At 50.4% G+C, this 24,097-nt stretch overlaps 1 protein-coding gene and 1 long non-coding RNA gene across 5 annotated transcripts in view; one reads left to right on the top strand and one right to left on the bottom strand.

Annotated features, from left to right (window-relative positions):
- TNR (tenascin R) overlaps positions 1–24,097 on the bottom strand; it is an 81,669-nt gene that overhangs the window by 6,233 nt on the left and 51,339 nt on the right. Inside the window, exons 5-20 of one of the 3 annotated variants that reach the window (XM_037403889.1) lie at positions 23,173–23,288; positions 20,498–20,648; positions 17,581–17,850; positions 15,613–15,798; positions 12,709–12,798; positions 12,333–12,596; positions 11,414–11,680; positions 11,185–11,304; positions 10,509–10,655; positions 9,082–9,201; positions 8,404–8,547; positions 7,661–7,791; positions 6,531–6,663; positions 3,341–3,492; positions 2,335–2,431; positions 1,355–1,516 (exon numbers count right to left, since the gene is read on the bottom strand). In XM_037403889.1, the coding sequence (XP_037259786.1) occupies positions 1,355–1,516; positions 2,335–2,431; positions 3,341–3,492; positions 6,531–6,663; positions 7,661–7,791; positions 8,404–8,547; positions 9,082–9,201; positions 10,509–10,655; positions 11,185–11,304; positions 11,414–11,680; positions 12,333–12,596; positions 12,709–12,798; positions 15,613–15,798; positions 17,581–17,850; positions 20,498–20,648; positions 23,173–23,288 (2,550 nt within the window). The remainder of the gene's footprint in view (positions 1–1,354; positions 1,517–2,334; positions 2,432–3,340; positions 3,493–6,530; positions 6,664–7,660; positions 7,792–8,403; positions 8,548–9,081; positions 9,202–10,508; positions 10,656–11,184; positions 11,305–11,413; positions 11,681–12,332; positions 12,597–12,708; positions 12,799–15,612; positions 15,799–17,580; positions 17,851–20,497; positions 20,649–23,172; positions 23,289–24,097) is intronic. The other 2 variants (XM_037403890.1, XM_037403891.1) reach the window with 2 other exon arrangements.
- LOC119155352 overlaps positions 1–24,097 on the top strand; it is a 42,709-nt gene that overhangs the window by 18,458 nt on the left and 154 nt on the right. The window contains exons 2-5 of one of the 2 annotated variants that reach the window (XR_005106698.1): positions 13,921–15,472; positions 18,247–18,662; positions 18,799–19,011; positions 23,996–24,087. This is a non-coding gene — a long non-coding RNA (uncharacterized LOC119155352). Of the gene's footprint in view, positions 1–13,920; positions 15,473–18,246; positions 18,663–18,798; positions 19,012–23,136; positions 23,207–23,995; positions 24,088–24,097 lie in introns of those variants that run through there. The other variant, XR_005106699.1, reaches the window with a different exon arrangement.

Raw genomic sequence — 24,097 nt, 5'->3', positions numbered from 1 at the left:
TGGCAGATAAAATGCTGTCTGAGTTTGGATCTGAATTTCAGTGTTTCAGAAATGAACTAAGTCCTAGATTTGGGCATCCCTGATTTTCCAAAGCCTGGCTCCACTACTTAACTTCAGGACTCTTTCAGCCTCCTTCCCTCCTGTGAGCCAAAGGGAACTTTTTCACCTAATGGAGACCAAGCATTTGTCCCTTGAATCAAGATGCTTAGCCTTCTTTTCTCACTTTGGATAAGGGCAAGAAGCTTTTGGGAGGTGTGTGATGTCTTATTCTACCAAAACCACAAACCTCATCTCACCTTCTTACTAAGGACCAAAAGAGCTGCTTTTGGGTGAAAGAACATCCAAGTGAAACATGGTTATTACAACTGATGTATTTACAGGAGACATTCTTACTATGCTCCTTGGTGGTCCCTAAGAAAATACAAAGTGGACTCATGCCAGCATCATGCAGTCCAGGCACAGAGAAGCTTGCTAGGACACCTCTTGGCGATGAACCATTGGGCAGGTCTTGGCTCTCTTTGCTCAAGGGGGAGCAGAAGCTCCTTGGCTGGGCGGCTAGAAGGGGAGCTTGTGTGGGGAAAGGGAGGGAGTCATGTCTGCAGTAGTTACTGGCATTTTTGGTAATAGGTTGGGTGCCTCATGCCCTAGGACTTAAGGTCAGAGCAAGTGCTTTGTTGCACACAACCAAGATTCCTGTTGCTGTTTTTCCAGTAGCAGCTACCAGGTTTGGAATAAAAAATTCCTGCATCTTGGATATGGTGTGTGGTTCCTTGCTAAGTACATGGTGGTGAAGTTTTGTCTATCCTATCTATCCTAGCTAAAGAGGCTGCAGCCGTCCCCTCTCCGCCTTCTTGGGAAGAGACCTCCGTGCCCTCCCTCCATCACCCACTGTTTTCTGGTGGGCAAAGCCTCATGCTGCTGCATTGACTGAGCAAGCAGGTGTGACAGTGTCCTTGAAAAACTGGCCATTGTTTGGCCTCTGCAAGAGGAAACAATGAAGAGGATTTCAGATTTTTCCATTGCTGTGGGAGGGCAATAAATACACCCTCCAGCACAGCATCAATAGTGCTCTGCGGTTACTGCCAAGTGAGATGACACCTCTGATGATTGACCTGGTTATCTGAACAGTAATGCCTCTGATATTAAATATCTAATCCCCGATGGAAAATTCCCTGTGTCCTTAGTGGGATTTATCCAGCCTGGCTTACATGACGGACTGCAGGGAGGCAGAAAGGGCTATGGGTTTGTGTCTTGCTGCTCCAAACAAGTGAGCTTTGATGCTGGGATTTCCTTTATAGTTTCAGACTCACGGGTGCCAGGATTTCCTTACTACTTGCTAGCAAGGAGGTTGTACCTGAAGTGCCGTTGTAGTCCCCGATTCGCAGCTTGTACAGGCTCCGGGAGTCGCCGATGGAGAACTTGTCATAGTAGGCGTACGCTGCTTCTTGGCCATCCCTCATGTCTATTCGCAACTCGTAGCGCCCCTGGGACGTGATCTTGTGGATGTTGTCCAAGCCTGGTGACACAAGCAGCAAGACACCCGGTGAGACCCAGTGAGTGCCTGGATCCACTCCGTGAGCAAACAAAAAGAGCTCTAGGTAAATAACACAGCTGTGGGAAATGAGGGCGAGGAGGGGAACCAAAAAGCAACAGCGCTTCTGGCTAAGTCTTTGTGTCTCCTGGCAGCGGTGGGGTCTGAGCTCTGTTTGCACTTGAGCTTCACCTCCCCGTGGCTATGAGAGGTGGGTTCAAGGCCCAGGCTCAGCTTTCTCCACACTGCTGCTGAAGCTGGGGGAGTTCAGCTGCGGAGCCTTGGTGCTTCTCCCATTGCTGCTAAGCTTCCACACGAGCCAGAGCGTGTTCACGCTGCAGGGCTGGCCTTGGCTTGTGTTCAGGTCTTGGGGCAGCACGCTCCGTTTCAGAGCTGTGCTGGGTTTCCTCCCACTTGCCCCTTTCCTACTTTCTTCGGGCAACTGGCTTGCTGGCCAAGGCCAGGCGAGGTCCGTGAGCCATAGATGCTACTGATGCAACCTGTAGTCATCCAAAGGAGGATGATGCTTTTTGGTCCATGAAAACTCCCAGCTTAGCCCCTTCTCTCCTAGGAGGAGCAAACTGGGGAGCTGCTGGCCTTCACAATGTGCTTTTATGTTGTGTGCCCCTGAGTGACTTTCTAATGTGAAGGGCTGGGAATGAATGGAAGAAAAACTGTCCGAGGGAGAGCGTAGAGGAGTGGGGTGAAAGGCAAGGAGCCAACAGCTGGCATGGGCGAGCAGCAGGGTGCGTAGGGGGCTCAGGTTTGACGTGTCATTGACAGACAACCAGTGAGGGTCATACCCAGCCAAAACTCGTCCTCCAGGTTTCCAAAGCCAACCCGGTAATCCGCCCATTTCCGAAAGAAATCAGTCAGCCCGTTCTGCCGCCTCTGGAAGACCTGTGGTGGGGGAAGATCAGTGTGAAGTAAAGACAATACTTTTTCTTTCCATTGCCCCTTTCAGAGGCACAAATTGCAGTGCCCATCCAGTTAGTGTTAATTGTAGCCATGCAATTAATTCATGTGCAGATGGAGAAACTGAAGAGATGTTAGATGATGTCCGAGGCAAATCAATGCTCTAACAGGAAGGAATCAGCCGTCAAGCTTTCTGCTCTACCCAATGCATGGTGACTGTTCTTCTAGCATGTGATTCTGCTTTCAGCTGGCTCTTTCTGTGGCATGCAAGGGGATGGTCTGAAGCAGAGTGAGATGGAGGTAAATTTCCTAGCTAGAATAATACCCATGCTAGAAATCAGCATTTGGGCAAGTCCTTTTTTTTGTTGTTTTAGCTATACATCTAGCAGGGTTTTGTGTAATGCGTGTAAGCAAGCATTTGACATGAATAAAATCAAAGCACCAGAGCATTATTTACTTAAGCTGTCAGTCCATCTACATCAAGACAGGCAGTGTTTGTGCAATTCAAAAGCCAAACAGGCATTTGCTTCTAAAGTGCTCCTGTGCGGACTCAATTGGGGTGATGCCTGACACCCTCCTACTGCAGGCAGCGTGAATCATTCTCTGTGAAAGCTACCGGCCATTAATTTCATTTCTAGAACAATAAATCAGCTTCATTCTCAGATTTTGCTCTCCAGAAGCACTGCAAACATGTCAAATAAATCAAAGGGCATTTCTCCAAGTGTAACTATTATTACTGGAGCGTGGGCCATTCCCTATGGCGTGGGAAATGAAGCATGCGATATTAAGCCTGCTGTCGTTCCCGTGCAGCGTGGTGCTTGGCTTTGCTGGTAGCGTGAGGCTCGGTTACTTTGTGATGATGACAACACAGAGGACAGCCACACGGCTACTCACAATCCAGCCGCCTCCATCCGTGGTCATGTCGCAGTACACCTGCACTCGCTGGCTGAGGTCCCCGTTGATGGAGATGGTGTAGATGCCACTCAGCGTGTCTCCATTCATCAGGTGCTGGGCGCAGTCTTGAGGGTTAGCAAAGACACGGCCGCCTGCAAGATAAAAAAAAAAACAAAACAACAACAACAACAAAAAACAACCCAAGAAAAACTTAAGCAGAGCAACACCCTTTCCACACGCCTCGGGCCCCACTGCTTGTGATCCAGGAAAAGTCTAATTTGGCTTCTGCGTCTCAAGTTACTCTGTGAAGTGGAGGGACTTCACCTCTGCCAACAACACTGGAGGATTTAGTGGAAAAAAGTGTGTGCATATTGGAAAGGCGCATTGTAACCTCGCTGTGAATGATGAGGGATGTCACTTCTTGCATCATCTTTCTGCACTGTGTCTGAAACCCTGGGGTTTGAGCCGTGACCGGCGTATTTAGACAGCTGTGACAATACCAGAACCTGTCCTCCTCTCAGGATTGCCAGCTACAAGCAAGTTTTATGACTTTACTGATTCCAGATGGATTCTCCTGATCCATGCCCTTGGAAACAATGGTGGACTTATGCCAGGCTGACTGTCACTTGCAAACTGAGCAGGAATTAGGCTGTGCCAGATACTAGAGATGGGCAGATAGCACGGGCTGTGTGGCTGTGCTCCAGGTGTCCTCTAAGGAAGAAACTTTTCATTTAGGGGTCAGAGTTTAAAAGAGTCTGAACTACAAGACCCCAACAATATTGGGATGTCAACTCTGAGTTTGATTTTTTTCTCCTTTAATGCAAAAATGTGGAACTACATCTTTCTCTTTGCCATTGGTGCATATGGATGCTGGAGTAAATGAGTGCAGAGCTGGAAATACGGATGTGGCTTTGGAGGGTGCCTTGGTTACTCATTGAGAAGGTGCAAAGGGTGTGCTGTGTACATCTGTCACGACTGCGTGATACCCCGTAGGACCAGGGTACAGACCCTTGTCTGTTATTTCCCACTTGGGTGTATTCCCCCCCATTCATGCCACCTGGAGACTTTGGAGGTTGTCACTTTGTCCAAATGTTGAAGACCCCCTATTTTTTCCTGTCTCTGTGCTCTGTAACGCAAGGTCTGGTGAGGCAGTGTTTGCATTTTAGAGTACCCAACAATGAAAACTGCTTCAAAGACAACGACTTCAGGCTCCCCTGAGCTCTGCAGAGATTACTCGTTTCTTAATTTATATTCATATCTTTAGGAGCGAAGGAGACCTTGAAAGACATTTCAAACCACTATAAATTATAAATACTGTATCTGTTTCTTCCTTTTGTCCCATCTGTATACAATTCCCCGAGAACCTTATGCAAACATGAAACAAAGAGGCTGAGCTATTAATATGTCAGAAGCAATGGCAGAACCCCGGGATGTGTACTGTGAGCAGAAGGAAGCAAAACAATTTAAATTAAGCCTGGTTGGTATTTTTGTTTTCTTTCTTTTTTTTTTTTTTCCTGTCTCCTTAAAGACAAGTCCTTATTCTCTGCAAAGTGCCCTGATGTGCTGCCAGAGTAAATGAAATAATTGAATCCCAGACCCCGATTGTTTGCTGAGGATGCTGCCCATGGATTGTGTTGCCTCAGCGGTCGTTCCTGGGTGCTTCTGTCTCATTGATATGGGGGGTAAGTGGGGAGAAGCTGGTGTCTAGTTGATGCCTATCTTCATCTTAAAAGCAATTAAACATGTGTTTGGATGCTGCATCAGCTGGCAATGGTGTCTCTAATACTGCCGAGGTCTGGCATTTGTGTTTAATGGAAACGGTGCTCTCCTTGCCTGACGTGAGTGGATTTCTGCTGCTTTATCTCAGTGGAGAAGCCAGCCCCATGCAGTTTTGTCCCTGACTTCCAAAGAACCTCAAAGATGACATGCATTTTTCCATCACCTGCCTGAATTGTGCTGGGTTTATATGCCTGCATAAGAGGTGAGAATAACAGGAAAACCTGATCCACAGATGCATTAGGGAAGAGTCTTTTCTGGGGTTTTTTTGGTAATGTAAATAGTTTCTATTATCTCTTAAAAGCAGATGAAGGGACCTTTGCATGTAACTGAGATGGGAAAGTGTATCTGCAGCAGATGCAAAGAAAACTCTCCTAATCGAACTGGCAGCACAGATAGGAGGAATTTTGGTGGACATCATCTTCAGGTTTAGTGCTTTTGAAGCCCAGGAGAAATGCAATTGGATTCAGCCCTGAACAACAGGCACTCTGTCTGTTAAGTGCCCAGGCCTAGCATGGCTTTCAAAGAGGCGGAGGGACAACATGCTTTGCACAGTTTCTAACATGAATGGTTGCAAAAGGTGGGGGCAATGGTGACATTTTTATACAAGTGTCATTCTTGCAAGCATAAGCACTCTGTCTGTGAGGGTTGGATGTGGACGCCCACCCTTTGATTTGGAAAGGAAATCCCCGTTACCTCAGTGGATCGTGACTTCTGTGGAATGAGAGGAGGGAGGAATAATGCCATTAGGTAAAATCTGTGGGATCGCAGTCCTGCGGGCATGTTGGCTCTGCTGTCCGTGACTCCACTGATGGTAGTGGAGATGCACCTGCTTGATATTTCCAGAGATGCCCCATGCCTGGGAGCACTCAAGGTCTGGTTGGACAGGGCTCTGAGCAACCTGACCTAGCTGAAGATGTCCCTGCTTATGGCAGGGGGGTTGGACCAGATGCCCTTAAAGGCCCCTTCCCACCCAAACCATTCTATGATTCTATGATGTATCTGAGAGGTTGGACCATGTTTACAGCATGGAGAGACCAGCTGAGTCTCTCCCTGCTCACTCCAAGAGCATATCTCTTGATACATGTTGTTAGCTTCTGGGTTTTTTTCCCCCTCTATTTATGCATTTGAGGAGGGGCAAGGGCAAGGTGAGGGGTTTGGTTGATGGTTCCTGGTCTGAAGCTCAAAACCCCTTGCCCTGGACTGGGTCTTGTGTTGTATTATAGATATAGGTATAGCCATTAACTTTGCATAGCAAAACAGCTCTGTAGGTCGTGGCAATGAAGATACCTCTCTGTGGATCATGGTGAAATGCTGCCTGAGAAGGGAGAGCCCACAAAAGCAGTCTGTGTCTGCCAGCATGGTGAGTGGCCTAAACCCCACCTGGCCAAGCTGATGCGGCGCAGGTCCTCACCTGTGGTGAAGGTGGTGGAGATGAAGCCGCTCCGCATGGTGTTTTGGGCAGCTTGCAGGCGCACGGTGTACTCTGTGGTCTCAGAAAGCCCTTCCAGGCGGATCCATGTGTCCTCGGCATCCACAATCAGCTCCTGTACATGGGTCCCAGAAGGAGGTAGACACCAAGAGCAACAGATGAGAAAAGCGATGGGGAGCCTAAAGAGCAAGCGAGGAGGGAAGGGAAGCTACAAACTGCTGCAGCCCTTGGTGCCTGGCCGAGGAGTGTTGCATGGCTGCTTACACCCCTGGACTAAGTCAAGGTGGTGTCAATATATATGCAACCTTTTGGGATGGTTTGGGCAGGAGAAAGCTAGCTGGTTTGGTTTAGGCACAGGAGATGTAAATGTTTGCAGTCTGTGTGCTCTGTTTACCGACTGTCGGGATCTGCGTGCCCTCAATCCGGGGCATGACTGATTGCCCAAGCATTGCAAGGAGCAGAGCTGGCCAAAACCTGGTTATCAGCCAGTTTTGGCTCCATCAGTTCCTGTCATGTTAATTTTTCTGGTCGTCAGCCAATGCCACTTAGCATTATATCGAACCCCTTTGCAAAGCTATTATCCTCCGGCTGCGGCGAGCCAGTTGCACCGGCAAAGGCAATGAGACTCTGCAGTGACGTATTCCTGATAGTGTTTGTAGCAGCCTCCGGACAGGCAGATATGGACGTACTCATTAAATAATCAAATATATTGTATTGCGGGATTAATTAGCTGTCTGCTCCTATCTTCCTTTTGCAAGAAGGGCAAATGGCTTTTTCAGCATCTCTGTTTGCAGGGTAATTTTCTCCTGCCTCAGCTTGCTTGTGTTTCCCAAGTTGGGAATTTCCCCTGTTCCTCCAGACTTCCCAGGTATGCCCTCGTTGCCCAGACCTGCAGATGTACATGAAGATTTTGCCCCAGGCAATCTTTTCCTGTGTTTTCTAACTTTTTGTCTAAAGTATTGCTTATGTAGAAAGCAGCGTTTGCCCTTCTGGTCTCTCCCTGACCTGGTGAGCATCATTCTTTTACTTCGTTGGGTTTCTCCTGCTCATTTCTCCACAGTTGTGTTATTCCCTGACTTAATGAGCCTCTTTCTTTGTGAGGACTCGCTCACCTTCCGGCTGCCATCGGTGGATCTGTAGGTCATGACGTAGTTCTCGATCTCTCCCACGGGAGGCACCCAGGAGAGCAGGGCGCTCCGTCGAGTGACTTCACTGGCAGTCAGATTTGTTGGAGGATCCAAAACTGCAAGGGTGGATTGGGACCAAGGGAAGTGCAAGTTCTCACAGACAACCAACCTCCCCAGGCCTGCTTCCCAACTCAGTGCACTGGGATTCGACCTTGCAACCCTGAGCTACAGCCCAAAGTCCATCCTCACCCTCAGTTTCCAGACCCCACCACCCATCTCCAACCTTGATCAGAGCTCTGTAAGCCCTCTAAATGTCCTTCTCTACTTGCATGTTCTCTGAAGGGTAACAGCTCTGAAATTCATGTGTTATGGGGCCTGCCGAGCTTCCTGTAAGCAAAATGGGTTGTGGGACTTTCCTGGATTATAGCCTGGGGCAAGAAAAAGACCTGGTCAAGGGTCTTCTCGGGGAACCACATCCAGGGGAAATCAAAGAAAGAGGTGGATGGAGGTTGCAAGAGTGAAAATGATGGTTGATGCTTGTTGTGATTAAAATTCTGTTCTTGTGTTGTGCCCAGCACTGGTATCTGGGTGGCCTTTTGGCACATGGCTACTTCTACACCCATGTGTATGTGACAAAAGCTTTGGCTGAGCCTTGCTGGCCGCCTTTCCTGGGGTGGATGTGTGGGTAGGGGCGCATAACAGGCGATGGGGGAGGTGACTGTACGTACGAGTTGTGAAGTTGGTGCTGATGGTCTGGCTGGTGAGAGGCCCGTTGGTGGCGTACATAGAGACTGTGTAGGTGGTACTGGGCAGGAGATTGGTCAGCTGGTACTCCTGGTTGACTCCATCCACCAGAATTGTTTCTCCTGCAACTGTAAGCCAAAAGAGATGAGTTAAGGTAGATGTTCAAGGTGGTTCTCCAAAATGTGTCTATGGGTATGACACACCATGGCTGAAACACCGTGAGCTCCAGTGCAGCAGGTGAGCTGTAGTGGTGGTGGTCGGTCTGAAGGATGGTCTTATTTTTCCCACGGTCCCTATATTTGTCTGATACTTTCTTTGCCTTCAGTGGTGGGTTTCATTGGTGTTGCCACACACCGAGTTTCTTTGCGATGGGTACTTGCTTGCCCCAGGGCTGCTGCTGGTGGGCCAGTTAGCAAATTGGGAGGATCCCAGTCCTTCCCTGTGTGGACTGCTGTGCTCTGAGGCTTGGTGGGGGCAGTGCAAGGCGCATGCCATGGGACCTGCGTGGGAGGAGCTGGTGTCTGAGGATGGGGTACAGCCACGCCACCCACCAGCTGCTGCCCTCCTGAAGCAAGGGCTCCTTCCGTGGAGGACACCTACTGAGCCCTGGGCTTTGGGGTGGGGGAGAGGTGGAGGTGAGGTGAAATGGAGCCCCAGCATACCTGTGCGGCAGGTGAGGACGAGGACATAGCTCTCCACCTCTGACAGCGGTGGGTTCCACTGCAGCAGCGCCTCGGTAGGGGTGATGTTGGTGGCCGTGACCCCCAAGGGGACATCCATGGCTGCACAGAAGACAGATTCAGAGTCAGAAGTGTTTAAAAGATGGGAATGTGGACTGGAAAGGCTTCTTGTGGCCCATCGCTCGTGGTCCTGACTTGCTACCCAGGTGTTACAGATCTGCTAATAAGTTAGAATTAATTGACTTTATTTGATTTTGTAAAATCATTTGGAATAAGAAACAGATTTTAATGAAACTTGTAGTTGCACAGCAAAAGTTGCTATGAAATCCTCTGTACAGCCCTGTACCAAGGCCAGAAGAATGGGCTAGAATCATTGTTTAAAACTTAGGTAACAAATTTGGGATTTTACAGATTTCTTTGTATTTGACTAGTCTTCTGTATGTAGAAAGTGTATTGAAATGTCAGAATGTAGAATTAACGGGAACTGGGGAGAGTCAACTGGAACAGCTTGTAGTTACCTGCCAAGAAACCGTGAGCTTTAGTAAAAGGTAACTCCGGCAGGGGGGAGATAGCGACCACCGACTCATGTACCACCTACCCAAATCGTACCCCAGACCCATTTCTGGACCTTTCTAACCTTTACTGTGCAGAATCGGATTTGGGAGGAGGGTATGTTAATGATTTTTGGGAAATACCATGATTATGCGTGAATACTTAATGAATATGTATGAATAAGTTCTATATATGGTGTATGATTTTGAAACTTGGTGTGCATTGATCGTGAGAGGACTCACTCACGCACCCGGCTGTCAATAAAGAAGTGTCTGCTTATCTGCATCACATTGGTGTCGATAAGTTCTTCATTCTGAGATTTCGGTAACACAGGCACATGTGCCTGCAGAGGAGTTACTGCCGCCCTAGCTGGAGAGCAGAGATGTCATAGCTGGTGCTACTCTGCTACCGGGGCTGCTCTTCCACTGCTTTCCTGACGCACAGCCTGGGATGTTAAGGAGTTTTTTAGGTTTTGAGGAGTTTGAAGTTAGCAGAGGGTTTTATTCTTGCAGCAGATGCTGTCTGTGTCCGGGCTTCCCCGGGGATTATTTCTGGAAGTCTGTACTTCCTTTAGGAAAGGTTGTCATGGTTGCCCACCATCGTATCTCTGGCTTCCCTGTGCCCAGTACACAGATTTATCACTCCCTCCCATGACTACCTACGCATATTTGGGAAAGGCTTTGCTTAGATATACTTCAAAAGTACACACTGGGCCCTTGTGAGCCTTGCTCATCATCTTGAGCTTGCATCAGGTCTAGCTTGCTCTCAGCTGCCTGATTACTAGTGCAAGCAGGGGCTGCCAGGGCTGGCCCTGGCACAGTTTGAGCGCTACCTGCCCACCAGGAGCTCCTTCCCACCTGTGTACACGGTGATGGAGGCCACCTCGCTCTCCTCCCGGCCCCGCATGCTCTTCACCCCAATCTCGTACTTGGTGGCGGGCTGCAGGTGGCGGAGGGCGTACTCGGTGGCGTCGCTGCCGATGGCGGTGCTGTCTGTCCTGCCTGCTGGGATGGAGCCAAGAGCTTTGGCATCACAGCTGGCCCCATCCCTGGGCTATAGGAGGTGCCTGGGAGGGGAGGGCAATGCCACCAGTCCAGGGCTGATACTGGGGGTAACTGGGTTTTGTGCCTGCAGGTGCACACCTGTGTGCCTATCGCTGCTGGCTCAACCTTTTCAGCATCAAAGGCAAAACTGGGACCAAGGGAGATGAACCTGGGAAGCAGGTGAGGGAGGTGGGATTTCAGGATTGGGCCCCGAATTAACCATCCCCAGGGAGAGCTCACTGCAGTGAATCACTCCCTGTGCCCCTCTGTGCTGGGCTGGCCCTTGGCTGCGGTGGTCCCTTCCCATCCTTGTCCCAGACACCCCGTCCCTGCAGCCTCTTGGTCCATCCCAGCTATTGGTGGCTTTGCCCAGGGCACCAGGATGCTGCCTGGGGTGAAGATGACCTGGTGGCTTGCTCCTGTCAGTGGGTGGAGGGAGGGTTGGCAGCTGTGAGCTCAGGGTATGAGCAAGAGCGGTCTGACCCATTACCTTCGGCGGCACGGTAGGATATTCTATAGTGGTCAAAGGCAGCAATGGGAGGGCTCCAGTAGACCATCATGGACTCCTGAGTGACATTGCCCACCCTGAGGTCCTTCGGCGCATCAATCCCTGGTGAGATGGAGCAGAAACCAAAGCTGTGGGAGGCAGGTCCGCTCCCTGTCCCCCGGCCCGCCCTCCTGGTAGGGTCCTGTGCCCGGTGGGGGGCTTTCCATGGTACCTGTTGTGATGGAGCCCATGACAGGCTCAGAGCTGATGGCGCCGTGCACAGCCACCAGTGACACTAGGTATTCGGTGGATGGCTGCAAGCCCGCCAGGCTGGCGTGCCTACGGGTGCCTTCAAGTGTGACCTGCTGTGCCTCCTCCTCATCCCGGGGGCTGTAGGTGAGGATGAGGCGGTCTGCTGGTGGGGATGGGTCGCTCCATGTGACATTCACACTGGATGATGTCAGCTGGGAGAAGTGGAGCTGTGTGATGGGCCGGACACCTGCAAGATGGAGAGGGGAGATGCAGCCCCAACCATCTGCAGATCCTGGCCTCCACGATGTTCTCAGTGTTTGTGTGGGAAATACCCAAGAGAGGTGGCAAAGCTGGAGCTCTGGGCTCTCTATTGATCTGAAACTGTGCTGGGATCAAGAGGCAGAACCGTGAGGGGAAAAACAGTGCTTTTTTCAGCTCTGCCTGCACACACGCTCCATCCCAGACCCATATGGTAGGTGGTAAGGCTGTCCCACTACAGATGGTATGTGTTGTCTGAGCTTCTCAGCTGCAGGCTTTCTACCCAGAGGTCCTTGTAAGGTCCCTCAAGGCTTCATTTCTCTTTCTTATGGACACACAGGCCACCCTGACCACAGGGGAAGGCATGGGCTTTCCGTTCCCCCAACCCTGCCTTGTCCTTATGGGAGCCTCTAGCCAAGCAAGTGTGCTCAGAGCTGCAGGCAAAGGGGACAATGCACCTACACTGGTAGGGCCATCCTCCTTTTGAGGTCAACAGACCTGTTCCCATATGGATGCATTGCCTCCAGCTCTCATCCCCATCACCATCTCAAGAGTTTAGGTGCTGGGGATACAGCGGGCTGGCGTAGATGCCAATGTGGGGTGGTGGTCTGTGCCCTTGGCCCCAGTTTATCTTTCTCTACCTGTGAAGGCATCCACGGTGGCCTCCAGGCTCTGCTGGCGTCCCCTTTCAGCGATGATGGATATGGTGTACTCTGTCCCGGGCTCCAGCTCCGAGAGGGTGAGCTGTGACTCATCCCGGGGCACTGTCACTTCGGATGCCATCCCTGAGGCAGGGGTGAAGGTGACACGGTAGTGGTCGATAGGACCCATGGCTTTGGTCCAGGCCAGTGAAATGGATGTCTCTGTGGAGGCCGTCACCAGGAGGTCCCGGGGGCTGTCAAGCTCTGTGGGAGAGGGTTGGTGCACACCTTTGTTCCCATGCACGGACTGTCCTGTGGGGACATCTGAGCCATAGGAGCCAGCTGTGCTTGAAGCATGCAATGGGGCCAAACTCACCGGTCCTGGCGTTCATGGTTGCCGGCACGCTCTGCTGGCTGTCCATCACCGCTGAAATCCCAATGCCATACTCTGTCCCTGGCACCAGATCTGCCGGGGGGTGCAAAGGACACAAAGGGGTGTGAGAGCAGCACCTGGCTGGGTGGCCTTGGGGAGGGACCCCCCCACCTCCCACAGCTGGGGACAGGGGGGGACCCTCCTGAACATCCCTGGGGTGAGCAGCCCTCCCACAGGTCAGCGGTTCCTCTGCACGTTGCAGAAGAGCTGAGCCTTTTTAAAAAGCCACATGGATGCCTTTGGACAGGGAATTTGGATTATTCAGGCTCAGTAATAAGCAATTTCTAAAAGTTGTTGCTGAGGTCTGCTGTAATTGCTGGCACCGAGACAGAAATTGTGTGTATGTGAGCTGAGATGGGAACGATAAAGTATCTTACATTTGTTTCCAAACTGATTCAACATCAAATATTGTCACAGGGCTGGTGTCTTGAAGAGAAATAAATTATGCAGAGTAAATGAAATGCACATTAATTAGGAAAGGCGCAGTCTTTCTGGGAGCTGAATCAAGTGCTGCTCCTTGGGATGGATGCATCCTGCGGTGCCTTTCTCAAGGGCTATGGGAATCAAGCTCATCCAGCTCCTTTCCCCTGCACCTCTTGCTGATCGATGTTTTATCTCTGTGGGACATCTCCTGCCTCTGCCTCTCACTTCTGCTTGGCTGCTGGCAGCTCTGTTCCATGCCTCCCTGTGCTTCATGATCTTTCCCACAGGGTTAGAGAAAGCCATAAACCCTCCAGCCCAGTCTCACCCTGCCTTGCCCAGGGGCAGCATCCCCTGAAGCCACTAAAACCTTCCCTGAGAGGCCAGGAGGGAGGGAAACCCACATTCCCTGCTCCTTTCCTCTTGCTATGGTGCAGTCTTGGTGCCAGGGGGTGGAAACGGACCCCCTTTGCCCCTGCCTAGTAAGTGTCAGAAGTAGCCTGGAAAGGAGAAGAGCCTGGGAGGAAGGGGGAGGAGAAGGAAGAAATGAGCAGGAATGTATAAAATGATGCCTTTTCTCTCCCAGCTCTTCTGGATGGAGCAAACTTGTGGCTGTTTCTGTGCAAATGCTGATTTTGAAGAGAGACATATGGGGCAGGGCAAGGCTTGCTGTATTTTAAGCTTAAATCTTTGATAAGCTCTGCTCAGCACTGTTCCTTGTTGGTTTTCCTGCAGGCAGATGAAGGTGGATGAAGGAATTGTTGGTTGCTTTCACTCCATGGATCCCACCAGGTCCTGGCTGGCTGGAAACCCACCCCAACGGGCTTTGCACCACGTGCAGCAAGACTTTGGAGGACACGACTACCATGTGCGTAATGGAGCTATGGGAGAGGCTCACGTGCTATCCTGGATTATTTTTTTGCCAGTAGAATGTTTTTGTGGTTATTTTCTGCTGTGATTTTTTTTTTTTTTTTTTTTTTTTTTGTAAATTTCTTTGTTTATTACATAGTACCCTGGGAACCAGAAGAAATGCACTTAGGTGATGATGGAAGCACTATATAAAAATCGCTCACTGCTGTTGACTTAAGCTTCTGCATTTCTGGAGCTTGCTCCCGAGAGGCTTTCCTGTAGCCCTGCCTGAGTCTGGCAGAGACTTGTCAGCTTTTTACGTTATTATTCAGGAAAACAAGAGCCTTTGGGCTGCCATGTCCTCCGAGGCAAGCTCAGCCTCTGCCATGGGTGTCACCGCAGTCTGGGTCGCTGGGGTGGTATTGCACCTCTGCGGGAGGGGGGATCTGGCCCATTTCTAATGCTCTTTCTCCCTTACCAAGGTAGTAAATGTCCTAGAGGAAACCTAGCAGGCGACCAGCACTGGTTCTTTGATCCCATCCTGGTTCTCCATGCGTGTCCTCATCATGAATGCAGCAGAAACTATCCCTAACATTTTCCTTTTTCCCCACATACCACGTTTTTCAAGCTACCTGCTTTAATTGCTTTCCTGCCCACCAGCCTTTCTCGTGACTTGGTGCCACTGTACTTGTAACTTCGCGTTTGACTTTCCCACTGAACTTACTCCTATAGTTCCTTACGGCAGAGATGCCTGAGCCCCCTTTGGACTGGGGCGATCCCAGGAGGGCAAAGACAGTTGATGTGGAAGAACCTGGTGTCCTGCCATACTGAAGAGCTTCAGGATGAATGAGTGATCTTTTTTGTACATGCCTAAGTCTTGTATTTGTCCCCAAAAATGCCACCGGAGCTGCAAATCCAGCAGGCAAGCAGTTGCTGTTGAAAAAAAATGGAAACCAGACCTCACACGGTGCTTCACCATGTTGCTGCAGAAGGTGTTTGGGACTTCCCGGGCAGCAGGAGGCGGGTGGTGTTTGCAGCCCCCAGTGGCACACCCTGTGCTGGCCTGAATAATGTACCACTTGAAGGACCTGCTCAAAAATAGCATCCCTGGATTTGGATCTGTTTTGTGCTTGATTAGGAGAAAGGCAATGAACTCGGGCAGCCTGGCTCCCCATTGCTCTTACGGGGCATTGGTGCCCATGGCTCTTTCTCAGCAAGGAAAAGAAAGAACGGTGAAATAGTATCTTCCTTTAGATCAGTCTAAAAATGCTTCCTCTCCCCATTTCTCACTTTGCTCCTTGCCAGCTCTCTTTGGCGCCTGGACAGACTGGAGGTGCATCACTGGGAGGTGCGTTGTTCAGCTCATGGATAAGCTGTGTCCAAATGCAGACCCACAGAGCGGGAAATGAACTTCATCCCAAGGAACCTATTTTCTCTGGTAACTAGTAAACTCCAAAATAGCCTCAAATATGTGGCAGCATAAGGGCAACCGAGCATTGGTGCTGACGGGGCTCTCCATTGCCCTACCTGCTTGAGAGGAGGAGGAGGGGGAGGAAGGGCGTGTGGGTGCACGCATACCTGCGAGGGTGGCCCGGGTGGTGGGACCGGTGTCACGCGGCACCAGGACTTCGTGGTAGTGCTCCCCTGCCAGGGTGCTGTAGACCACCCTGTAGCTGTGGGCCTCGGCCTCACTGTTGTCCCAGGCGAGCTCAAGGCTGGCGGGCGTCCGCGAGCCCACCCGCAGGTTCTTGGGGGCATCAATCTCTGTGCAACACAAGGGAGAGAGGCACCGTCTCATCGCCGGGCACCAGGAATGCACCCCATAGCCTTTCCATGGCTAAACGGCAGTGGAGGGGTACCCAAGTGTGATGTCCATGAGGTCCCACGTGCGGTCCCTCCTCCCCAGGGCATGTCCCTGCAGACAGGGCTGGGGCATCTGCTCTCACCTCCTGCTTAGCACAGACCGAGAGATGCCACCCGTGAGACCGATGCGAGTGCTGGGATGTTTGCAGCATCCCTCAGTAAGTTCAATTCAAGATCTAATGGTGTGTTATTTGAAAAAGAAAAGTGTTTCCCCCCTATGTTAGAGTAAGAGAAACCGAGGTAGCGTGCATAAGAGAAAAAGGGCTCTGTAGCAGTTACGCCTTAGTAACAGCCCTTAGTAGAACCTCAAGCATCTTTACCAGCTCATTCACACTCAGATGTTGCCCAAAGGGTTTGTTTATTAGTGCTGCTGAGGCTGTGCACCAAATATGCTCTGATTTGCACGATAAACCTTGCTGGTGAGCGATGGGTTAGTGCCGGGCAGGGGCTGGGTGCCAGCGGACAGGGGTAATTACTGCTCCTTGATAGATCTCAGTTTAGGGGGGGATTTTTTATGTTGCCTTTTAGAAATAAAGCAAGGAAGGCCAACGCAGCAAATCAGTCGGGGTGAACATCTCGTCCAAAATATTTATCTATAAAGATACATACACACACAATTCACACACCGCAGTTATTATAGTAGGAGCCTAGTATCCACCAGAAATATACATGACAAATAATTTATATACCATAAACCAGCACTGAAATACACGCTCTACTTTCTCCTTTATGGCACGGTAAATTAAACCTGTTAGCTATGTGCAGGCTTAACATTAATTAAAGTTTTACCGACCAGTTAGGGTATTCAGAGAAGATATAAAATAAGATAACCATGTTTCTGACCGGGCTGCTTTCAGCTGCGTAACTGCTGATTCCTTGGGCAAGGCATCTGCCTTGGCTTTCAACACTGAATGGGAGCAAGCATCGCCTTGAATTCAGACCTGTGCTTGCTGCTTTGGTGCTTTTAAGAATTGCACTTTGATCCACAGCTGCTATTAAGGGTGCAAACTGCTGGGTTTTAAAGTTTTAGCAGTAAACTCAAGCTAAGCTGTGGGTCTGAATGGGCACTGAAGCTGGTGGGGCCGTGTGTCCCAGGCAGCAGCAGGTTCAGCCTTGATGCTGCAGCAGGGTGCGGCCAAGGTGGGGTTTGCTCAGGCATTGCCATGGAAATGTGGGGGTTTGAGTCACCTGCCGGGTGCTGGCATCCGGGATCACCTGGGCTGCCCTGGGGACCATGCCAGCATCCCTGGGGGGCACAGGGCATGAAGAAGACCTGTTGCTCTGGAGGTTTTAGGGACTAAACAGAAATGTAGGCACTAGTGGAGGGGGGTCAAGGGGTGGTATAGGTTGCGTGTTTTAGGGTGAGCTGAATAATTTGCGCTGCCTTGCTCTGTACTGGCACCGCAATGGGATGCGAGGCACCTGCGTTTGGGCATCTCCATTTGAACCTGCACCTTAACCATAGTTTTCATTGCGCTGCTTCCTCCCAGTACACTGGATTAAACCCGAACTCACTCATGCCAGAGGAAAACCAGGTACCACTAAATCCCAGATGCCAAAAAAACCCTCGATTCAGCTCCAGATATGCAACAGCCCACCTGCAGACTGCAGCAAGCCATCTGCCCGTGCTTGCTGGAGGCTTACAAATTCACGCCAGTTCTCCCAGCAAAGCCAGCTAGCTACCTGTGGTGAACTGGGCGAGGGCTGGCCGGCTCTCGTTGGCACCCCGGAGGGCGCTGACGGCGAGGCGGTAGCGGGCGCCGGGACGCAGGGCCTGCAGGGAGTACTGGCTGAGGGGGGGCTGCAGGCGGAAGGTGGTCCTCCCGCCCTCCCCGTCCGCCAGCCCGTACTTCAGCAGGATGGCGTCCACCTTGGCACGTGGCGGTGTCCACTCCACGAAGGCCACCGTGTCGGAGACATCTCTCACCAGGATCTGCGTTGGGCCATCGATGACTGTGGAGGAGGGGGGGAAACAGGCACCTGTTATTTTGGGAGGGTTAGATGGGGCAAGGTGGCATCTTTGGGGACACCAAGCTTCAGGCATGCTTCGACCTGACCTTCAGAGTGGCCTGAATTAACATTTGGGGATAAGGCAGGGAGGTGGCATGGGCAGGAGACATGACACCCTACCCCAAGGTATTCAGAGGGTTTGGTCTTGATGGGTTGCCAGTCCCTTGTCCCAATTTCCTGGCTCTTTCCTGAACCCTCTCCACTTTCACTGATGTCTCTCCCGAGCTGTGGGCATCAGAGCAAGGCCAGCAGCTCTTTCATTGATGCCCTTTACAGCTGTAATGCAACCCGTGCCCTTCCCTCGAGCTGGTTGTAACAATTCCTCCCTGGCTTTTTCAGGTGACATCTCCCAGGATAAAACCTCCTACGTCTGACTGTGGTCCACTTCCTTTGCTCCTAGATAACTGCTTGTACTTTGCAATGTGTTGAAGAACACAGTTTTCCTTTGTGCCCAGCTCTTTGAGCCATTCAGACTGCTTTTATCGATGATCTCCTTCCACTCAATTTACTCTTGTCTGAGCCTTTCCATCGCTGGCAAAATTTATCAGCAATGATATTATGTCTTTTGAAAGGTGTTGACAATGTGTTAAATAACGTGGGGCCAAGGACTGATCCAAGCATCAAGAACTGAGGCACATATCTAGAAATGTTCCTGTTTCGGTGCCAGCTCCTGGTTTGTCGTTAAGCTGAGGGATTGGCTCATAAAGCTGTTATGTCTTAGCTGTGGGGAGAGAAGAGAAAATGCAACTGCTCTGGTGAGTCTTCATAACTAGCTGGGTGCGGGGCTGTGGTGGGTGTCTACCAAAGCCTCTCAGATAAAGGGGTTTTAGTTAAATTCATACTGGGGATCTACCAGGAGATCATTTTGGACATTTCTGCTTTCTTTTGCAGAGAATTGGGCCCTTCCCTCCTCCTCATCTGGGAACACTTGACCTCTGCAAATCATGGGCTTAAGCCCAGGTGATGGATGCTTTGAGTCCAGCAGGACCTCACTGCTGCGCAGGTGGATGGATGGGCCAAGCCCGGCCATCGCTCCTGTGCCATGGCAGCACTGATGCCTGGAGCCCGCCAGTCAGCCCGTTTTACCACTTACATGACCACAAGGTGGGTGAAAAACCCCACACTGGTTCTGTAATTCAGGCTATACTGCATGCAAGTACATATTAGAAAATGACACTATGTAATAAGGATGTGCTGAATGCTGCACCCCAGGGTGGGAAGTTCGGGGGGAGATGTGTGTGGGCAGGGGTGGGAAGGACCAGGGAGGGTTAGAAAAAGACATGTGGGAGAAATGGGAGCAATGGGGTGAGGTCTGGGGGTAAAACAGCAATGGAGGAGGGAGGACAGCTGGGAAGCATAGTGTTTAAGTACAAGCTGGCTGCCCAGCTTGGCCAGGACCACATCATGCTTATCCAAACCCTGAAATCTCCAACTACTTCATGTTGTCCAGTCATCCAGGTGATGCTGGGGAGCATCAAGTTCTAGTTAGCTGTGCAGCATAAATCCATGCTTTTGCTGCTCGATCCCGGCACAAGGTGCTGAGGCAGGACGAGGATGATGGAGGCAAAGCTATGGGGTGTGCCCCAGAGGAAGGCAGACATACCAGCATGGGGACACCTTCATGGAGCAGGGAGCTGGGAGCCCACCACTCCATCTGCGATCCCCTGCAAAGGTCAACTGCAGAGTCTGAAGTACCAGCCTTTATTTTTTGCTGTCTTCTTAGGGAAAGGAAGGTTTGGGCTTGACCAGGAGATGTCTCTGTTAAGCCACTTTGAGCTGAGCGTGGAGGCAAGGCAGGAGGACTGTGCCGAGGAAGCTCAGACCTGCAGCAAGCTGCTGCTGGTGGGGGGTTGCTCCCTTCGCTCTCACTGTTGCCTCAAATTAGCAGCCCGAAGAGAGCATCACCTCGTTATAACCCTCTGGCAGCTATTTAAATGCCGATTCCATTCACAACAACTTGGATGGAGGTAGACATCTGCCTGGCTGCCAAGGCAGACTGCAGCAGATCTGACACGGAGAGCCTTTTCTCCCCTGTGAGCTCTGCCCATCACCACATCTCCTTCGGCAAGGAGAAGATACAGTTGAATTTCCTGCAGCCTATGGGGTGGACCAGTGACCAGCCAAAGAAATTGGTTAGGAAGGGACATGCTGTTGCTCCTGGCTCCCTGTCCTGCTGCCTGATTTGCCTGAATTGCTGGGAGTAGAGGGTGTTTAGTGGCACAAAAGCAGGTGGGAGTTTTAATCTGTTATATATGTGCAGGCGATACATTTATAGAGATGTTTCTTGGGGGCGTTCAGCCTCCAAATTGTGAGATTAGTGGAGAAGAGCTATGTAATAACAGTGGACCCAAGCCTTCGTTCCCAACCCCATTAACCTCGCCACGGTTTCTGTGCTTGCAGCACTTTGGGAGGGAGAGGGACGAGATACCGCATGAAGAAGCTGTTTCTGCGATGCACCTGTAGCTTGGGCAGTTGAGTTGTGCTAGTTTCAGCCCTGCCATGCAGTGCTGGGCTGTTCTTGCTGATGGGACCTTATTTTGGGGACCAAGCCCTGGGCACTGCCGTGCTGCCCAGGGTCAGGCTCACTCACGGGTTGAGACGCTGTCAGAGGTGGGAGGGCTCCTGGCTTGTTCTTTCAGGGCCACCAGAGTGACGGTGTACTCTTCCCCCGGCTTCAGCCCTGTCTGGTTGAAGGTGGTGACGGTGCTGGGGAGCTGAGCGATCACACCGCCCTCATTATTCTGCCAGGGAGCAGAAATAAGCGTTAAAAAAACACAACTGAAAAAGCTGGTTTGGGGGGATTGATGCATGGTGAGAAGGTGGTCCCCACGTTGCAACCTTCCCCGCCCAGCCCTGCATCCCCAAATTGTGTTGTCACCCTGGCACATTCCACTATGGAGGTGCAGAAACCCCGGGTGAAGTCACCCACCAACATGGAGCACTCACATTGCTGGGCTGAGAAATCCTCCCCCATCCCTTCTCTCCCCACCCCTAACTTCTGTATTTTGCCATCTGCGTGTCTGCTGTTCTCCAGAAGAGAAAAGACAATAAAACCAAAGCCTGGGCTAGACTCCTTTTCCTACTATTCAGGTGCCAGGAACCTTTTGTTGTTCATATATGGGTATGAAACAGTAAGGTCTTTATTTTGCCATCCCCTGCTTTTTACATATCTTTATTAAACTCATTATACTTTGTGGTTTTGCTCTGAAAAACTGTAAGGCTTTAAGCAACTGCAAATGTCACCTTTCCTGCCAGTGTTTGGACAAAGGATCTTTTCTTGCCGCTGTCTTCACTAATAACACGCTAAACAAATCTTTGCACATAGCTCTCAATTCATATTAATCTCTTTTCTCATTAAACAGGAAATCTTCCATTTTAGCCATAAATTGCCATCTTACCTTTCCTAATTTTCTTTTATAAATCTGTCTTTGCTTCACCTTTTTCGCACCCCATCCCCAGCACACGCAGCTGACAGGCAATCCCTGCCTGACCCGGCTTCTGGGGGGCAAAAGCATTGCGGGTACCACAGGAGGAGGATTGCTCTGTGGGAGGGTGTGAGCAGCCTCACGGGGATGCTGAAGACCAAAGTAGCATCCTCTTGCCCAGTTTTTGGGAAGACAGAGTGAGCTTTGATTTTGCTCGTAGAGGTTATTTGTGCTGCTGCTGTTATAACTCTCTTGTTTTTAGTCTCTGGGACTTGGTTTCAGTTTTATTTGGGGTGTGGCAATGGTTTAGAGTTTGCCCAAGGCAGTGATGCTTCCAGGCAATGAAGGAGACAGCACCCTCTGCCTTATTTTAGGAGAAAAGCTGTGATGGAGACTCAGTGAATACAATTTCAGCAGTCAATAAGCAGAGGCGTGAGTGTTCACGCTGCAGGACCATGCGCTTGACCGATGGGTGCAAGAACCTCAAAGCCCAAAGAGCTGCATCCTTTCCCTGCTCCAAAAACCTGCACCCAGGAGCTGCCATCCTTTTGCACCTTATCTCTTCCTTGAAATCCTGAAATGTTGCTGTGTGGTTTTAAGTGTAAAGCTTAAAAACGGAAAGGAGGGCCAATGGTTTGTATTTTTGGGCTGGCTTGAGAAAAACCTATCGTTTCTGACCCTGCAGGGAGATGTTTGCTTCTATCCTGGTGATTCATCACCCTAAAATGGATCTATCCCCATTTATCTGCTTCAGGGGGATGCTGTTGAGCTTAATTCCTGAGTATCAGTGAAATGCTGGCAAGATAGCTACTTTTTGTTACGAAATGCTCTTCCCTGATGTTGCCTTATCATTTGGGCTTTTATCCCACCGGTGAATGAAAATTATCCTGGAGTTTGTACCTGCAGTACCTGAACTTTGACTTCTGACAGAATTTGTGTGTAGATGTACCAAAATTGCATCCTTCCAGCCTTTTTTGGAAATGAGGGACTGAGTTATTTAAAGCACTTGGGCCCTTGCTTCATGCTGCATAATGGCCCTTTACAGTTAAGAGCATTTAAAACTTTGGGGCCAAGTTTTAAAATTCTCCTCTGCCCAGAGCTGCCTTTGACTCCAGCAAGGGTTTTGTACAAGTGAAAACGTCATAATTGAGCACTTAATCAGCATTTCTTTTACTGCTGGGGCTTGACTGCTCTTGTAAAGAGGCTCTATATACAATTGAAGCTATACTTAGGGCTAAATGGTGTAGAAATTATGAATATAGATGAAATACTTGATGTACAATTTTTGTTGCCGTGCATAGAAAATTTGCGATATTTAGGGCAACATTTTCATCCTTTCATCTTTTCTGGCACAATTTCTACCTGTGATTAAAATTCCGTGGCAGGAATTAGCTGTGCGTGTGACTCGGGGATGCTGAAGGTTGTTGTCTGAGAGCCGGCAGCTGCTTGGTTTGAGCCGGGCTGCTTTGGGTAGCTTAGCGTGCAGAGAGCAGGGGCGAGGGAGAGGAGGAGGAGGAAGGGTCGTGGGAAAGGATGTGGAAGGAAAAAAGGGGGGTGTGTGTGATGGTAGGTGGCAGCAAGGCTAGAAGGTTTATTTATTTATTTGCCTTGATTTTATTGGGGAATTTCTTAGAGAATGTGTATGTGTTGACACCAGACTACTGGGGAACCTGAAGCTGGCAGTTGGAGGTTGAGGTGTTTGGGGCTGTCCGAGGCGAAGCACACAAATTGCAAACAGAGGTCAGGTTTGTGAGGCGGGGGTAACTGGAAGCTGATTTAGGATCCGTTCGCTCGGTGTTTTTAGGGTGACTAGGTGATGCCATGCATGTGGCGGCGGTACCTTGGGGATGAAGCTGATCTCCCAGCCATCAAAGGGGAAGGAGAAGGGCTCCCACTGCACCTCCGCTGTCGTCTCTGTGATGGTCTTGAACGTCAGCCCCTGCGGCGTGGCGAGGTCTGGAAGGGAGCAGGGTGGGTGAGCAGAGCAGGAGGGGTGTGCGGGTGCTGCCCATCCCCACCCTGCTCCCTGTGGGTATTTCATTATCTGGGCAACAACAATGGGGAACCTTTTGGTAGCTGTTAGCAGAGCCCCTTTGTCCCTCCTCAGCGTGGGTTGGGGGGAGAAGAGGGAAATGCCTGGGCTGCCGGACACTGCATTACTGTGCACACAGAGTGAGCGATGGGGTTGCAAAGGGGGTGTCTGTATAGTTACTGTGTTTTCCCCTGCCCTCTGTATCTTTATTTTCTGAGGAACCTTTCTGCAGGTTGCCATTACAGCTTGATATTCCTGTTTTCCTCTGTGCATCACAGTCCTGGTCAGGACTACGTATGTCTCGATGCACAGAGGCAGCCCCTCTTGCTGCACTATCACCCACGTCGTGGGGATTCACCATGGGCAACCCGTTCAGGAGTGGGAGGATGACCTGTGACTTCTGCAATGTATCGTGATATTTTCTATGAGGAGAAAAGTGTAATATTTTGGGCCGTATTCTGGGGGCTTTTGTCAAACACTGAAAGTTTCTTTGATTTTTAATCATTCAGGTTGTCATCCAGACTAAGTCTTTCTGCAGAGGGTGGACGTATTTCCTGCTTTCCTATATTCCCGTACAAATATAAATGGGGATAAAAATATCCTCATTTTTTTTTTTGTTTTTTTTTTGAAGGCTCAAGTTTCTACTGCTAGAAGGTTTTTGTGGAAAAAGCGAGACAGCTTGAGCATCACCTCTGGTTATCTGGTTACCAAGTGACAAGTGCGGTAGGATACT

The sequence above is a fragment of the Falco rusticolus genome, chromosome 11 (genome assembly GCF_015220075.1).
Source record: "Falco rusticolus isolate bFalRus1 chromosome 11, bFalRus1.pri, whole genome shotgun sequence".
Classification (NCBI taxonomy): domain Eukaryota; kingdom Metazoa; phylum Chordata; class Aves; order Falconiformes; family Falconidae; genus Falco; species Falco rusticolus.
This window is presented reverse-complemented; position numbering and strand designations above follow the sequence as displayed.